Here is a 19405-nt window from a genome sequence, read left to right on the forward strand (position 1 = left end):
ACCAAGAGCTCTCACTCACTATTTTCAATCTCTCATCCTCTCCCTTTCATTATTGTTTTCTTTTGCTTTTCTTTGTTTTTCATTACTTTCTTTCTCCCTCTCCCCTTCCTTTCTTTCTTTAATTCTCATTCATCCTTTCTTTCATTCATTCTTTATTCCTATCCCCCTCTCTCTCTTTCTTTCCTTTCTTCGTCCTTTCTTTCTTATACGCTATACAAACTCTTTAAAGAAATAAAAACACAGGATGTAAAATATTTCCATATTATTTCAGTTCCACACTATATACAAGCATCTAAACAATATTGGTGAAAAACAAATCTGAATTTTGGTGTATAATACAAAAAATTCAAGCACAGAACGCAACATTCCAATGACACGTTTTTTTTCCTCAAAAATTTATAGCAGACCTTCTACTAATTCCATTTAATTCAAAGCAAATGTTAAACTATACACAAATGCATAATGTACATGAAGAGCCTTTCTATTTGTGTTTAAAAGAAAAGGCAGGGCAGGGGGGGGGGGATAATTACATCATATTACATGTGCACTGACAATAAGAAACACGATTGTAGGGCTCTCTCTAACACCAGGGCCCCATCTTACAAAGAGTTACGATTGATCTAACTCTATGGAAATCCATCAGTGTCATAATTTGTTCTTCAGAAAATTAGCACAATGTCCTTTGTAAACAAAGAGAAGCACAGTGAATTTTTAAGAAAACAATTGATGCATGAATATACATCAGAGCTAGAAAATATTTTGAACAAATATACATGATACATGACGTTGCTGGCCATCCATAGTTGCGATTGATCGGATCAATCGCAACTCTTTGTAAGACGGGGCCCCAAAAAACCAGCTGGCCAACTGTACAGTAAGTACATGTACATGTAGTCATGAGCAGGCTAAGACATAAGAATCAATGTTAACAATATATTACATACGGAAAACTTTGTGCACTCGTGATTCATGTGCTCACAATGTCCTCTGGTGTTAACACAAAAAAATCTTTATCTTGGTCTAGTGACTCTAGTACATGTATATAGTGAGTAAATATGCACAGTAAACTATTTTGTTTTCATTCCAGGGATTGTACTTCTGTGTTCACATTTCCTTATTTCATTCATAAAATAGTTAATATAATATAATATAATTTGTATTAAACTGGCTGGCATTTTTAAGGGGCTGTGGCTTTGCAGTGCAAGACCGCTAATTTTTATTATTATTTTTATTACAGATGTGTTAACATTTCAATCATTATTGATGAAAGTTACATGTACATGTATACCATAATATCATTGTTCCATAATATTTGGGATACTGTGACAAAGTAGATCGACCTGTTAACGATGTAAAGTATATGAAAGAAATTAATTATTTATACATTTTACATGTAGCAAGGCAAGAGTAGAATTCATCTGATTGGCCACAGGCAAAGGGACTAAGGGGGTGTATTAAGGCCAGGAATCTATCCAAACAATAACTTGAAAGTTGAAATAAAATGGTTTAAATCAGGAATTAACAAACTTCCAAAGTTTGGAGTAACCTCAAGCCTACAGTTGTATTTAAATTTGCAACACCTCCTGTACAATGTGCATGTGTATGTTCGATAGGCAATAACCACATTGACCTTGACCTTTGGAAAACCAAATCATGAGAGCATTGTTTGTTTGTTTTTAACCCAAACAAACATATTCTACTAGTCTTTTTTTATTATTCTTCAATCTCCAAAGTTTGGATTCCATGGGTACCCACGTGGTATGACAGTAAAATGTAGCAAGAATTGAAAACGCACTTTAGGGGCCCGTCTTACAAAGAGTTACAATTGATCCGATCAATCACAACTATGGAAAGCCAGATACTAGTAAGTCAAAATATAAAATGCATGTTTATTAAAAAAAATTCTAGATATGATGTATATTCATAAATTCATTGATTTCTTGACAATTTGTTGTGTTCTCCTTTATTTAAAAAGGACATTTTGCAAATTTCCTGTAGAAAAAATTATGAGACTGATGGATTTCCATAGATCAGTAACGATTGATTGGATCAATCATAACTCTTTGTAAGATGGGGCCCATGATCCTGCAACACAAAACTTGTTCGATAGGCAATAACCACATTGACCTTGACCTTTGGAAAACCAAATCATGAGAGCATTGTTTGTTTGTTTTTAACCCAAACAAACATATTCTACTAGTCTTTTTTTATTATTCTTCAATCTCCAAAGTTTGGATGCCATGGGTACCCACCTGGTATGACAGTAAAATGTAGCAAGAATTGAAAACGCACTTTAGGGGCCCTGCCGCCCGTCTTACAAAGAGTTACGATTGATCCGATCAATCGCAACTTTGGAAAGCCAGCTACTAGTAAGTCAAAATATAAAATGCATGTTTATTAAAAAAAATTCTAGATATGATGTATATTCATAAATTCATTGATTTCTTGACAATTTGTTGTGTTCTCCTTTGTTTAAAAAGGACATTTTGCAAATTTCCTGTAGAAAAAATTGAGACTGATGGATTTCCATAGATCAGTAATATTTGATTGGATTAATCATAACTCTTTGTAAGATGGGGCCCATGATCCTGCAACACAAAACTTAGTCACTAATCATAAACTTGATTTTCGCAATTGATTGGACATTGTACTGTAAATACAATTACATGTACATCACTGGAAAAATCAATAGCTATGCTTTGGGTACGGTAATTATGGACCAAGAACACTGTTTCATCGGAAAATCATACACTAACCAGGGATGGATCTAGGATTTTCCAAAAGGTGGGGGGGGGGGCACATTTTCCCCGAGGAAAAAATTAAGAAGCAAACCCTCCCCCCCCCAAATAAAAAGGGTTTTAACCAAAAATTAAGGGTATTTTCTCCACAAAAAAGGTCTTCACTTTCAAGGGGGGTACACTTCTGTTTTAATAGCATATTTACATTACAAATTTCAATTGTGCCTCTCAAAGAGGGGGGGGGGGGACACGGGCCGGAAATGCCCCCCCCCCCCTGGATCCGCCAGTGCTGATAGGATTTCCAAATTATCAGTGAAATGTCAGAGATTGGCCTTAATTCAGGTTCAGAACATTGCCTAGCAAGAAAGACCCAACATTTTGCTGGAATCCCATGCTTATTTTCATAATGTCTCAGCAATTACACAATATCTTCCGGAGTCTTTTGGCACATATATTTCATTTATGCCTTCAGACACTTGGGTGGTCATTTTGGGATCCTGTAACTCATTTTGAAATTGTTGTAAACACAAGTGGCATTTATCTTTAATATCTTGAATATTTATCAAGAACGTTTATTTTCAAAATAATAAATTGAATGCAACTTCTGTGGCAGCATATTCCAATTCAACCAAGGCAAGTTTGAATGCACATGTAACTTTCAAATACTTACATGTATCTGCAACCCTGCACATGTACCGGTACATGTATTCAGTTCAAGAGTAACATGAGATACATGGGCTTATTATATTCACTCGCGTTCGTAATCACTCGCGTCGGGTTGGTAATCACACGCGTTTTTTATTTTTGGCGATTTTTTTTTAAAACCACTGTTTTAAGATAACAAGCAAATTTTGACTACTGTTTTAACATAATCACATTCCACATCTTAAATCTTAGAGCCATAGGCGGCGGAAGCGGGGGGGGGGCTCCCCCTAAAAAAAGAGAGAGGGGGGAGAAAGGAAGGGAAAGAGGGAGAAAAGAGAGAGAAAAAAAAGACAGACAGAAAGAAAGAAGCAAGGAAAAAAGGAGAAAGAAAGGAGAAAAGGAATAAAGAAGAAAAAGGAGGAAAGGCTACTCTCGATTTAGCTTTGCCTTTGGAGGATTTTCCTGAAGTCTGTGGTATTCTTTATAAAGCATAGTGAGGTGCTACAATTTCATAATATCACTATTTATTTGCTTCTCCCTTTCTTTGTGAATTATTCTACACTAACGTAAAAATTAGGGAGGAAAAAAGTGCTGAAGAAGAAAAGCAAGAAGGAAGGAGGAGGAGAAGTAGAAGAAGAAAAAAGAAGATGGAGGACATAAGGGGGTAAAAATGAAACTAAAAAGAGAAAATTGAGGGGAGGATGTAGAAGAAGAGAAAGAGAAAATAAAATAAGGGGAAGACTGAGAAGAGAAAAGGAAGAAGTGAGAAGGGAGATGAACAATAAGGAGAAAGGGAAGAAATTGAGAAGTAGAAGATCAGGGAGAAGAATAAGATGACATAATAATGGGAATAAAAAGAAGACTGAGAAGAAAGAGAAGTAGGAGGGGGAGTAAAGTGCACTCTGGTTACAAAGAAGTCCGAGGGACCAACAAAATTGTTCCTTTATACAAATAATTGTGTGTGTGTGTGATATAAGTTTTTTTTAATTTTTTTGAGTGGTCACAAAATTCGAGCGGAGTTGACCTTCCTTAGAGCAACACGCTTGTGTGTTGCTGCCCTCTACGTTCGTTGATATTGACCAAAAGCTTCGGTCTTTGTGTCTATTAATTATTATGTTGGTTGTTCCGCTGAACTCCGTTGGCTCCACTCACCAAATACAGAGAAATAAAAAGAAATTAAAAATGTTTGAAAAAAAAACTCCTCGAAACAGACTGCTGCCAGCTGTCTGGGGCGGATCAAGCTTGTCTATTCTTGGTACTTAGAACAGTAGTCGAGTACATTTTATTTTAAGGCACTTAATTGCCGGCTTAAAACGAAACTCAAATTTCCCTGCATGTCTGTCCCATTGAAGACACCGTTTAAAAATAATCGCACCGAAATAAAAAAAAATCGCCAAAAATTCAGAACGCGAGTGATTACGAACCAGAACGCGACGCGAGTGATTATAAACTGCCGATACATGTGTACACTGTCTGGTGCAAATATGTATGAGTACATTGTGCTCTTTAAAACTCAAATCAAAATGCTATCAGGTGCAAATTTAATAAATTGTGAACAAACATGCTTTACATATATATTTATTGATAAAGATAAAGTGTATTTCAAAATACAAGACAGCGTCTATGATTCTGAATGTACTCCTATCTTCTACAACAATTTTTGTTGTACCTATTTAGGCAAGGAAACACAGAAAATTGTGTTACTAGTACATCTGATGAAGCACCTAAACAATGTACAAGTATAGAGTGATAAGACATAAGAGTGAGGTAAAAGCATAATTAGAGGCTATTATATAAGAGCCAGAACAAAACAAAGATCTAAAAAGCAAACCACTTGTTCAGTCATCACTTTCAAAGCACTCCAAACCTCGCGATACAAGATCCAAGCAAGCGTCAACATATTCATCACGATGCTTGGCAAGATGTTCCAGGTGATCACCGTCCTCCCAATATGCCTCGGTTATGTCGCAGCCCTGCTTCCTCCGCTGGACGACGATGTCCTGGATATCCTTGTACCATGCGATGCAATCAGCTTTGGAGTAGATGAACAGCTGGGGACAAGGCATCTTATCGGATATGATGGCTGGAATGTAGGAGTTCATGAGGTTGTTGGCTTCCCAGAAGCTTGGGAGGACTATATGCTTGACCAAGAGCCAAAGCCAAGCTGGCGCCATCTTTGCGTAAGAGACATACCAAGGCTGCGAATGCCTGTCGATGTCGGGTGAGAAGAGACAGTAGGCCCGGATTCCAGAGAAGAAAGTGGGTCTGCAGGGAGCACTGTCCCAGATTACACCGCAGATCTTGAGAGCTGCGAAAACTCCAGGATCGCGCCCGTTCAGCAGCTCTGTAACTGCGCGGTAGATGTACCCTCCTCCGTTGCTGAACAGGTGAAAGAAAATGGGATTCTCCTCCAGGCCCAAATCAAAGAATGCTTCCAAAACTTTCACCGCGATGAAATTCACCTCTCCAAGCTTACCCTCGAACAAGAACTCTCCAGGGAGAACGTACCGGATGGTGACATAGCCCTCAGACTGGTAAATTGCGCTGTACTTAGCAAGATCTTTGTCCTCGGCACCATACCATCCAAGGAGAAAAATGACAGGCTCTTTGTCTGGGCTACTTCTTTCAGTCAATTCCACATCTCCTGTAGCAGCAGCAGCTTCAGCTCCTGTGCTTCTTCTTTGAGCCCTTGTCCTTGTTGCAACACTTGAAAATTTTGTTGGAAAAGTAACATGATATTCAAGTTCATCAGCCATCGCTAATAATAATAAAATTCACAGTTTTCTATGGGTAGTATGGAGAAGACGTAATTGTTTTAAAGATGAAGTTTAGTATAACCAGTTTATCAAAACATTAGTACAGCTAGGCTACAGACCAGTCTAGAAACTTCAGTTCAGGTTTCAGCAACAGTTGAATTAGCTCTAGCACAGTAGCAGATTTAAAAAACAGTGAGTTTCACTTAATTCTAGGCTGAGGTGAGCCCTAACTTGTTAGGTCTACTGTTAGATTGTTTCTAGAGTAGAATCATAGACATATAGAGTTCACAAGACACAAGAACAAGATCTATTCATCTAGACCTCAAAGTTCAAACTGTTTTATTTTCCCAAAAGATGTCTTAATTTGTTTTCTAGCTTGTGTTTACTGGATATTCAAAGTTAAACATACAACAAGTAATGAGAGTTTGCAGGCCACCTCGGTCATCGCGAGGCCCGGATAAGATTAGACAAGCTGAGCTGCAGATCTGCACCACGACACTCTCTCTCCAGTCGTCTCCACCCCGGTTGCCTCGGCGCCGTGCAACTGCAAGTCACGATGCCTGGGTCTGGGAGTGCGAACAATACTTGTGTTCATCGCATTGCATACACCGACATGTTCATACTTATTTTCACGTTCAGCTCATAGCTTCATGATCCGTTTACCTCTGTAAATATTCCTAATAAATGCAAGAGAAAGCAGATACTTCAATGCAGTCTCAGGAATAATGGATAACACTGCCTCAACCTCAAATTTCTGCGGCAAATTCTTATTGCTCTGGGCAAGCCAACGAGGCACGCGATTTCGGGAAGTATATGGTGTCTTGGGTGAAATAAATAGAAATGGAAAACTTGTTCTTGAAGACCATACCACACGAGAGAGCGCAGCGAACGAGGGTTAAAGGAAACTCGGGAGCATTCATCAGCTTCTGAAGGGAGGGGGGGGGGGGGGGGGGGGGCTGAGCAGGGAGTATGTATGATGGGAATCGTACACCTCCCAAGTTGGATTAAAAAATATGCACTGACTTATATAGCAGAAATCAATTAGTGGTATCGAGTTGATAAAAGCGTATATACGTGCGTTTAAAAAAAAAAAAAAAAAGGAGCCACAATATCTTTATTATTTCGAGATCTCATGGGTGCAAAAGGTTTGACGAAAAATGGTAAAATACCATGTGTAGAGTGACTAAACTAAAAAATCTCGTGTCAATTAAAGACAGCCGCGGTACTTTGTAAATCTAGTCTCACTATACTACAGACGCTGCATTGTGCACTATGCAAATTGCGAGAAAAAAACAAACAAACAAAGGACTATGCCTACAGATTAGACATCCGTCGCCTGAAGACTCCCTTGTTCTGGAGTCTGTCGTTATCGTCATATTTGTGGTCAAATGAGCCCTGCATAGATAACGCCCTCATGCAGTCGTATCATGATATTATTCCTTATTCGATATAATCACCATCAATATCTCCATCGTGGCCAACTTCATCCCCATCCCCTTCATCTTCACTCTGTCACCATATCATCCTCATCCTTATCATCTCCATCATGGTCATCTTTATCCCCATCCGCAGAACGAAATTCGGGATTACATAAAAAAATCTCTATCAACAACTAGCTTTCAGTATTAAAAGAAATGCCTTTGTCATCCTATATATGAATATTTTCCATCTTTCGTTTCATTCTGACTTTAGGTTAACATGATAATATGAACCATGTACGTTTGTTGTTGCGGCATTCATAATTTGCACCTCTGATACATTTGTTGAGCGCTCTATTTATTTAGTAATTCATTCCCGCCTCCCCGCTGACGTCTCTCTCTCGTTCCCTTTCCTTCTCTTCTTTTCTCAGCCCTTGCCTAACACTTTGTATTGGTATTGTTTACTGTATTGTATATGCGCATCTTACCAAAAGCCTTTGCTTTTAAGGTATACGCCTTTTTCTTTAATCCTAACATGTATATATTTATATTCTTCATATCAAACTGATATTCGTATAAATTTATATTTACGAAAAAATTTGGAAATTTGTGAAATGGAAGAAAATAAATGTTTATTTGAAATGAACCTCCTTCATCTTCACTCTGTCACCATCATCCTCATCCTTATCGTCTCCATCATGGTCATCTTCATCCCATCCCCTTCATCTTTACTCATTATCACCATCATCCTCATCTTTATCATCTCCATCATGGTCATCTTCATCCACTTCCACATCCCCTTCATTTTTACTCATTGTCACCATCATCCCCATCCTTATCATCTCCGTCATGGTCATCTTCATCCACATCCACATCCCCTTCATCTTTATCATTGATACCATCATCCTCATCCTTATTATCTCCATCATGGTCATCTTCATCCACATCCCCTTCATCTTTACTCATTGTCACCATCATCCCCATCCTTATCATCTCCATCATGGTCATCTTCATCCACATCCCCTTCATCTTTACTCATTATCACCATCATCCTCATCTTTATCATCTCCATCATGGTCATCTTCATCCACATCCCATTCATCTTTACTCATTATCACCATCATCCTCATCCTTATCATCTCCATCATGGTCATCTTCATCCACATCCCCTTCATCTTTACTCATTATCACCATCATCCCCATCTTTATCATCTCCATCATGGTCATCTTCATCCACATCCCATTCATCTTTACTCATTATCACCATCATCCTCATCCTTATCATCTCCATCATGGTCATCTTCATCCACATCCCCTTCATCTTTACTCATTATCACCATCATCCCCATCCTTATCATCTCCTTCATGGTCATCTTCATCCACATCCCCTTCATCTTTACTCATTGTCACCATCATCCTCATCTTTATCATCTCCATCATGGTCATCTTCATCCACATCCCATTCATCTTTACTCATTATCACCATCATCCTCATCCTTATTATCTCCATCATGGCCATCTTCATCCACATCCCCTTCATCTTTACTCATTATCACCATCATCCCCATCCTTATCATCTCCTTCATGGTCATCTTCATCCACATCCCCTTCATCTTTACTCATTGTCACCATCATCCTCATCTTTATCATCTCCATCATGGTCATCTTCATCCACATCCCCATCATCTTTACTCATTATCACCATCATCCTCATCTTTATCATCTCCGTCATGGTCATCTTCATCCACATCCCCTTCATCTTTACTCATTGTCACCATCATCCTCATCTTTATCATCTCCATCATGGTCATCTTCATCCAAATCCCCTTCATCTTTACTCATTATCACCATCATCCTCATCTTTATCATCTCCATCATGGTCATCTTCATCCACATCCCCTTCATCTTTACTCATTATCACCATCATCCTCATCTTTATCATCTCCATCATGGTCATCTTCATCCACATCCCCTTCATCTTTACTCATTATCACCATCATCCTCATCCTTATCATCTCCATCATGGTCATCTTCATCCACATCCCCTTCATCTTTACTCATTATCACCATCATCCTCATCCTTATCATCTCCGTCATGGTCATCTTCATCCACATCCCCTTCATCTTTATCATTGATACCATCATCATCATCCTTATCATCTCCATCATGGTCATCTTCATCCACATCCCCTTCACCTTTACTCATTATCACCATCATCCTCATCTTTATCATCTCCATCATGGTCATCTTCATCCACATCCCCTTCATCTTTACTCATTATCACCATCATCCTCATCCTTATCATCTCCATCATGGTCATCTTCATCCACATCCCCTTCATCTTTACTCATTATCACCATCATCCTCATCCTTATCATCTCCGTCATGGTCATCTTCATCCACATCCCCTTCATCTTTATCATTGATACCATCATCCTCATCCTTATTATCTCCATCATGGTCATCTTCATCCACATCCACATTACCTTCATCTTTACTCATTGTCACCATCATCCCCATCCTTATTATCTCCGTCATGGTCATCTTCATCCACATCCACATCCCCTTCATCTTTATCATTGATACCATCATCCTCATTCTTATATATACATCTCCATCTTCATTACTCAAAGTATGAATTGATGTTTTTCATTTTAAAAATATGTTAATCGTGCTTTGTGAATGCCCTTCTCCTTCAGATTGTGTTATATCAATTTGGTCGGAGATCACCTTTTTTTAAATGATGTTTTGTTACCCTTTGTCGATTATTTATGCCAAGAGAGTAATCACCATTATTTTATGTCATGAAAAAGTATTTTACGAATTACATGTATGTCGAATCAAATACATTTCTGTCGAATCAAATCAAATCAAATCAAATCAATAAATTCCTTTTTATTTTTTGAATGAAAGCTGGTCTGTTCTAAGTTTTTTTTTTACCAATAAATTGCTATTGCTTTTCCTTCTTTTCAATATTCTACTACTCATTAAAATTTTACATACGTTCTCCTAACGTCTACCTTGAGGTAAATATATGTTTCCTTCTCTCACAATCTCTCCCCCTCTCTCTCTCTCTCATTCCTCCCCCTCCCCCTCTCCCTCTCTATATATACCCCTTATCTTTTGCTCCCTTCCATTCTCTCAAGTCCCATTTATCGATCTTTCCCATTTTCCCACTTACATGACTTAGAGCACGCTGTGTATTGAACAATATGGATATATTTTCCTTTGAAAAAAGGAATATGAGACGGGTTTTGAAATGAAATGTGATGTATTTTCCCTTTAGGTCACCCTAGCGTGCCTTTCAGTGGCACTACAAGAGTGATGTTAGTTGAATAATTTAATTACATTTTCAGAATAATTAAGCACAAGAAAAACAATTTGAACAGAAATGTATGCAATGCTCTGTTTTAATGAACTAAATATGATTTTTTTAACCTTCGTGACTGATACAATACTTAACAATGGAAACTTAATTAATGCCTTATTAAACATGACCTAAATTTTCAATAAGATGAAATAAGAACAGCTAAAGTATCTTATCGCTTCACAAGTTAATCATTAGATATTACTGTGGAACCGTAGGATTTTTTCTTTGGAGGGGGGGGGGGGTGGTGCGCCAAAAATGAGGAGGAGGAAGATTAGTGTATGTTAGAGTCGTTTTTTTTTTTTTTTTGGGGGGGGGGTGTTTGTTCATCCCCAATTCTAGTTTTCTAGGGTAAATCTTTCAAAGTCTAGAAATTACACTTAGGAACTATAGTAGCGCATAATTAGGGCATCTTTTGAATGTGCCCCTAGTCATGATTTGGGTTTCGTTTTTTAAAGATGAAAAGGGGTTTTCCCTTATAGTGCATATAGTTCAATGACTGAATATCTTCATTCCTATCATTTAATTCATCACACTATACAAATAAATTTATATCACAATACCCAATGAGTGTGAATTTATGGCAATAATACGGTATTACTCGCTTTTATGATTTTGATATGCAGTTAATCTTCTCAAGAACAAGGAGTTGTACAACCTTGGTGATTGGATTTACATGTTTAAAGTATTTGCTAAATTTCAGATAAGTGAAATACCCCCCCCCCCCCGCGATTTAACATAACTTTATTACTCTGGCGCAATTATCAAATACATGAATCGATTCACCTACATGCAGGAAAACTGTAAATACGTACAAGTATTGGCCACTAAAAGCACTTTCGAACAAAACGATACAAAAACGTATGCAATCTTCCGTAAAACTATTATAATGATTAATCATATCATGATAATTAAGTAAGGGGATTTAAAAAAATGAAGTATAGACTTATATAGATGAAGTTATTTAATTTCATATCCATACGCATGATAAGCTACCGATGTTAGATGATGCATTTAAGTCACACTGAACGTAATCAAGTTCGTGTCTTGGATGATAACGATAACGTCAATGGTGTTCCGACTACGATATTCCTTATGGTAAATAAGGTCTGCGGGCCGACAAGATCCTGTATCTTGGTTCAATGAACGGGGAGGAGTCAGCGGGGATAGAGAATGAGGGAAATTTGGTCAGATTCGATTAGATTAGACAAAAAGAGAGCAGGATGAATGAGGGGGTGGAGGGGTGGAGACGGAGTGAAGAGAAATAGAGGACATATAGGAGATAAAAGGGAGAAAAGACAGAGAGAGAGAGGGGGGAGAGAGAGAGAGAGAATGGGGAAGGAGGTTAAGGGGATGGGGTGGGCAGAGAGAGGGAGAGAGAGAAAAAAGAAAAATCATTTGACAGTTTATTCATTTCTCCTTCAGACACCAAATGACAAATCACATAATAATGAATTTTAAAAGGTGAGAAAACCAGAAGTCTGAAAGAAACTATTGAAATGGAACAAACCACTGGTGTCGATCCGTGACGTCAAACTATTCAAGTGGGGGGGGGGGGGATGAAACAATATATCACCCCCCCCCTTGATTAGCATCACAAATCGACAGCCAAGGAGCAAACCATAACGGAAATAAGATGTTTGTCATATTTATATACACCAAAAGGAAATATTTATTCAAGGAAGAATAGAAGAGTATACTATCATAATCACGTATAACATGTATAATGGATATATATTTTTTCTTTTGAAATAGATTTGCATAGACAAGGGGCAATCGGCTATATTCATGTTCCCACGCGGTTGATAACAACAGTCTCAAGAACCATCGATAGATACTTAAATTTAAATGTCTTAAAAACTAATGGAAATTATTGAATGAAAGTTTCGGCTGTTTGTAACCGTATATTTTAAGCATACTATTGATAATAATGTATTGCAATTATGAGGCGCCGATTATAGTTGCATGTTCAAAGGCGCACTATAATAATGTATTTCATCTCATTTCATTTCATTTATTGGTTTTTGCAACATTTTTCATAACAAAATTCTGGACAAGAAAATACATATCTGAAATTTGACATCAAGATAATGAACAATAGTTTTGTATATAAGTCATCAAATATATCATACATAAATGAAAAATATTCAGTGGTATTTTCTGTTATACAATAAATAGGATGGTTGCAAGGGTCGTCACAAAAGCAAAGCTTGAAAACGTAACAGCCCTGCAAAATAGCCAAAATAATTAATATATATTGTCATAAAACGTGCAAGTGCATGAGGGACTGGGAGGGGGAGGGGGGCAAGGGAGATGCTTGGTCCTTAGCATGAAATGTTAGAAAATAACACGCTTTGTTGTTTGAGTTTTAATTTATACATGTTCTAGATAAAAGTCAATGTCTAATTAAAATAATGATAACAATGATAATGATTTTCTTTTTTTTTGATTTGTTAGGTATTGGTTTAATTGCAAGATCTTGTCAGCTTGAATGAATTAATTTTCCATCTATAGCTCTAGCTTGCTACAGGCGCTTGGTGTATGCAAGGAATTAATCCTGGCGAGTATCCACACCTTGGCCCCGTTGCGCAAAAGGTACTGTTATATGGTAACTTTGCTATCCAATGGTAACTACCATGGTAACGATGATCAATAGCCAGTCAAATTCAAGGATTCCGTACAATTGCATGGAAAAGTTGCCATAATAACTTTTATGCAATGGCTCCCTGTATTGCCAATAAAAAAAAAGCCTCGGAGGGAAATTTCTGATAAAATTATCTTCAGTGCACTCCCAGGAGAATTGTTGAATCCATCAGTCCAAAATGCAATCATTGACAAACTAAGAAAAAAAAAAGATTTTACTCCCTACTGTGTTGTGTAATGATTTATGATATACTGGTAACACAAGCGGATTTTTTTTTATATAATGGTTGGATGGCACTTTCTAAACCATGCTGAATTTCGGTCTTAATAGACAAATCATTACGCGAACGATAAAAAAGTGACATGACATGATCTGCGGAGCCAATACCATCTTTACATTTCATGTATATAGGGGGGCGTACGAGGAAGGCCTAATTTTACTCCAAACTACCGGTATAGACTGTATATTATACCCCTTTCATAAACCCAATTATGCGGCTAATAGCAGCATAATTTGGTCGTAAAATCGGAGGAGGACCAGAGTTATCCGCATTATTTTGATGCTGCAATTATCCGCATAATAGCGGCATCGGGACCAGATTTTGACTTTATGCGTGGTGCGGTCACAAGGTCACCCTTTTCCAACACAACCGCATCGGAGGGGGCGTGTGCAGTTGTCATGACGATTATCCGCCTTTTTCAGGACGGGCGCTCGTAAAAATAGTGCGGATTATTTTCGGAGTTTGTGAACGCAATTTTTATTGAATTATCCGCTGGGTTTATGAAAGGGGTATTAGTTACGCAATTTTAGGCCTACTCGTGGAACGAAAAATAGTCTAGTTTGGTATAATTAATCAGATGTGTTGCTTAATAATAGTGATATTTTGGGCTACCTTGTTCATATCTACTATGTTGTTGCTGCTGCTGTTGTTGTTGCTGCTGTTGTTGGTGTTGTTGCTGCTGTTGTTGGTGTTGTTGCTGCTGTTGTGGTTGTTGCTGCTGTTGTGGTTTCATCAGACTCTGATGATGAACTTGAAGAAGAACTTGATGAAGAGCTTGATGAAGAGCTTGATGATCGTTTGTTACGGGCCAATACGCCATGGACATCGTTTCGAACATCGTTTTCTCTATCCACCAGTTCAACGTCGTCGACTAAGGTTTCGATCGGCAGATCAGACAAAAGCAAATAGACAAATAAATTAATACTAATCTTGATGGATATTTTTGTTAACATAATGATAAAAGTGGAAGCGTAGACACTTAAACATTTTTAAAAGGGAGTGCGTGGTTACTTTTCCCAGTTGTTTCATTTATTTATACGGGAGTGAGCCGAGTGAACGAGCGAAAAATAACTACTTTCAAGCGAGAGCAATATTTTCAATTTTTTAGAGACCTTTGAACGCAATCTAAGGTATAATAGAATATGACAGGAAATAAGATTTGAATGATACCAACCCCCTTTAATGCAGTGAACGGGGAGATATTTTACACTCCTATATAAGCATTTGGAGCACTTTGTCATGAACCTCGAAATAATGAATGTAAATCTACAACATCTTTAAATTCCTGAATGTGATACTCAGCATGAGGATAGGCTGCATGAGAACATGACTATGGGGTCGCTGCCCTGTATCATATTCCTGGTGAGGGATTGGCGACCGCCCCCATGAAGAAAGTTAACAACTTGAAAATGTTATAGTATTCATTGCAAAAGTATATTTGAAAAAGCATCGAAAAGCACTATCAAACCATGATACTTGATTTTAAAATATTACCAAACATACAAAATTGTCAACTGAAATTTTTGACGTTCTTCTTGTGCAAAAAATCTGTGTTGAAAATTAGGCGGGCAGAGCGCGCCGAAAGTTTTGAATGCCCCCCCCCCCGATCCGAAACACCGATCGACATCACAGACTCTGAACTATATAAAAAAAATTAGCCTCTGCAGGGAGAACATATAAAGCGACATAACCATTTTCTTAACAAATATAATAAAAGCTTTAAGATTACAGTACTTGACGATATGAATTGTATACTGCATTACTCAATATGCATTTTTTTTATTGGGGGGGGGGACTTCAGCCCCCGGCTCCCCTCTAGAACCGCGTCTGAAAAAATGCAGAATCTCATTAAAATGTTACAGATGTAGGGATGATTTTAGAGTCTGAATACTTATCAGTTTGCTTCGGTACCCCTTCATAAGATAACACAACAACAAAATGGAACGGTCTTAAGACCATTGCGAAATTCGTATATGTAATTAAAAATAGACAGAAAAAGTATATAAAATTTCCTTACCATATACATGAACGCTTTTTGCCTCGACCATCACCTGGCTTAGCATGATGCACATGGAAAACATCATGAAAACGAGAGTCAACTTGGAAAGCGCCATCTGTAGTTAACGTAAACAAAGAAAATCACAATTTTCTTTTATTTCCATCAAATCAATATTGTAATATACTTTAATTATTATTGTTATTATTATGAAAATAAGGGAGGGGACTGGTTCAGCCCGAATCTAACCCATAAATCACTATCGGCTTGAAGGTTTCAAATTCAAATTCAAATTCAAATTCATTTATTTCACTTCCATCAAACAAAAACAAATTGTATACCATATATAAAACATAAATATTTGTATCCGTTGCAAACAAAATTAATTATACATATGTAGTGAAAAAAAAAAAAAATACTTAGACGATTTGGGCAACACATTGTAGGTTTTAAATATATATACTATTTTTCAATAGAAATTAAATTTAGATGGAAATGGAGGGACCCACTAAAAAGGTTGCCCATGATAAACCTCAGAAACTGTTTCGCATTTTTTTTTCACAAAGCAATTTTTTTATTTTGCTTAATTATGTTGATTTTCAAATTTATTGATGAAATCTGATTTTCCTCCTCTAAATAACTAAATAATGATTCCAAATGGTTAATACTTACGTTTAGGTTATAACAAGTTGTGGTTTTCAAAATTATTTTCATGTGAACGTTATTATTCTGTTTTTCAACCCTTTTACTTATATTTTTTATAATTTATCGGCATGGTTTTATAAAACAACAACAACAACAACAATCCAAGCGAGGGCTGAACCCCGTAACACAAAGGTTAGCGATTAATCGTTAATTTGAAAGAGCAATTCTGATTGGTTCCTAGTCAGTCTACTGAACAAAATGCATATGTAATAGTGGTCTTGACAGGCCGTTTTATTTAGCGATTGTGGTATGGGTCCTGCTCTGGTTACAAAACTTCGCAAAAAATAAAGAGGCCAGTCAGCCCCCAGATTCTTTGAACTTAAAAGATAACACTTTGATTTATCCATTGTAGCAAAGGATTATCGATATTTTGTCACGTTGCTATATACTGATGATGATTTTTCTGTCGAATGGGCCACCATTTAAAGGCACCGACCGCAGGGAATATAACAAAGTTGATCGATGTCTGAAAAGTAAGACACTTTACCTTGTTGTTGCCGATGGATTGATCCCTTAAAACTCTGAGTCTTTGCTGGATTCGAAAATATTCGAAAAGAGAAGGCTGGAGATGCGACAGGCTGAGATTAGCGATGTCAGGAAATGGTCAGGAACTCACGTCGCCATCCCTTAAATAATGTCAAAGTTGTGATATCAAATATTTCCCTGCCCAACTCCCCCTCCCTTGAAACCACTGAAATGTATATTAATAATGTGTACATTCACTCATTGGTTATAAGCCGCAATCCATATTCAAAATGAAATACATTTCTTTACCGTTGGTTTATTTGCATATTCTCACAGCGTGAAATTATTTCCTCATCGTTTTTTTCCTCGAATAACCTCATTTTTTATGTGCAAGCCATTTTCACGGTCATCCACTGGTTAGTTAATTAGAAATCTTAAAACAAACTAATTAGGATGAATAAACATTGTAATGATTCAGAATAAACAATATCATGAATTAGAACGTTGAATGGAAAATTGAAAATCATCACTTTAAAACTATCTTTAATAATTTGCATAATTTTATACGTCATGGCGCATTACGTAAACATTTTCAGAAGCCCATTTTATAAAGCCTTAAAAGTATCGCAATGTTGCCATAACAGGCAGGGCTCGGCAGCAAGTGAAAATCAAGGTCATCTGGAGAGTCAAAGTTATCATTGTTGTAAGTCCTTATGAAACGTGACCAAAATATATTAACAACAATATTAGTTTTACGATGTTTACCGCGATTTCTGGATTAGTTTTCATCTTACACACTGCATCACCCTTACAACGATGATGTTCGTAAGAAATGTATTATTATTTTGCAGATGTTTTTTGGCAAGGGGGGGGGGGGGTGAAAACCAGCTTTTTAATTTTGTTTTCACTAAATTTCTTTCCCCCTTCTTTATCGCTTTTCTTTTCTTTTCCTCTTCTTTATTTTAGGATGTACAAATTCTGTTCCAGAAAATGTGTGACCAATTATTGTTTGTCAAAAAATTTCCAAAACAAAACACGCTAGTTGGGTAATTCTTTTAAGCCCCCCCCCCCTCACTTATGAAATCCTGTGATCCGCCCCTAGTACAGACAGTCATATAATATTACAGTAATATCAACGATAGTAAAATTAGGGCGGGGAGGGGGAGGGTAGTCTGTCCCGCCACCTCCCTTGATTTTTAAGTGATCATAACAAGATGAAAATAGGACAGCGGAAGGGGGGGGGGGGGGTTAATAAAAAGGAAGAAAGAATATAATTTATGCAGTAAAAAGAGTTTACTTAGTCCATGCAAACCCCTCTTATAATGCATTGGATTAACTTTCTTTTCGTAAGTCATTGCCCCCAATCACATAACCTGGAAATATAACCCCAGCTCCTTACACGTATCTATTTAGTATTTATAATGGAAAATTAGCTTAACGCCTCGTCAATAAAACCCGTTGTGCAGTGGGATTTGAACCTTGGATCTCGTGGTTAAAAAAAAAACATCCAAGCAAACAATCTGACCAACTTTGCCATGCATTTATGCTTCATTAAAATATCAATAAAACACATTTCCTGTTTTGTAATTAAAATTGTTTTTTTCAAGGTTAATAAATGTAAACATTGGCTTGTAATTATTGTTTTATCGTGTTTGTTTCGGTCTTGTGCGATATCATTCAAATTCATTCAAACGTAAACTCAAACTAACCCTGCTTCATTCCTATAATTCTTCGCAACGGAACTAACATTTCATTATCTTGATTATCATCCTTACATTTTTCATTTTTATTGTTTTATCTTTTTTCATCTTATATTGTCCAGTTATATCATCTTTTGTTACTTCACCAGACGAAGCTGGTTTGTAGTCCCTTCCCCATTCTGACTTTTCCTCCTTAAAAAAAAAAAATACTTATTATGTTATTTTGTCTTGTACTGTCCTGTCTCTTGTTTTGTCTTGTCTTCTATGTCTTTGCATTCCCTCTCTCTTTCTGCTTTTTATTCTGTCTATTGCGCAACATATCCTTCACAGCGAAGACCTTTTTGTGTGAATAGCTTTGCATTTGTTCTGTAATTATGTTTCCATCAATATGATTTCGACCTTTTTGTTCCTTCTCTTTTTTCTTTCCTGTATATAAACGCATATATGAATAAGTCGATTATATTTTCTTCATTTCCAAGGGGGATCCACACTTTACAAGCTTTGCTTTTTAGTGGACCCCCCTCATTTCCATTTATGCTCGATATTATACTGTTTTTTAAAAGTAAGAATGCTCGTCTGTAAAATTGTACTTGATTTGTATTACTTTATATTACTTTGTATTATGTTTTGAATGGAAATGGAATAAAGAATTGAATTGAATATCTAAGACCGTCTTTGCCCATCGTTTCT

General features: G+C 37.0%; 1 protein-coding gene and 1 long non-coding RNA gene across 2 annotated transcripts; both read right to left on the reverse strand.

Moving 5' to 3' along the window:
- Positions 1-247: 247 nt before the first annotated feature.
- Positions 248-6956, reverse strand: LOC129270842 (transmembrane protein 53-like). The gene has a single exon (XM_054908183.2). It carries the CDS (start codon positions 6137-6139, stop codon positions 5222-5224), a length of 918 nt encoding a protein of 305 aa, XP_054764158.2. The 5' UTR covers positions 6140-6956; the 3' UTR covers positions 248-5221.
- A 3996-nt stretch (positions 6957-10952) lies between these two features.
- On the reverse strand, positions 10953-17231 carry LOC129271793 (uncharacterized). Its single transcript, XR_010295077.1, has 4 exons — positions 17038-17231; positions 15867-15963; positions 14462-14720; positions 10953-12052 (listed from the first exon to the last, which is right to left on the reverse strand). It is a non-coding gene; the product is annotated as an uncharacterized LOC129271793 (long non-coding RNA).
- Between the last annotated feature and the right edge of the window lie 2174 nt (positions 17232-19405).

Source organism: Lytechinus pictus, chromosome 11 (assembly GCF_037042905.1).
Source record: "Lytechinus pictus isolate F3 Inbred chromosome 11, Lp3.0, whole genome shotgun sequence".
Taxonomy (NCBI): domain Eukaryota; kingdom Metazoa; phylum Echinodermata; class Echinoidea; order Temnopleuroida; family Toxopneustidae; genus Lytechinus; species Lytechinus pictus.

Coding starts and splice junctions, on each gene's coding strand:
- LOC129270842 (XM_054908183.2), bottom strand. CDS start 6,139: ATGGCTGATGAACTTGAATATCATGTTACTTTTCCAACAAAATTTTCA.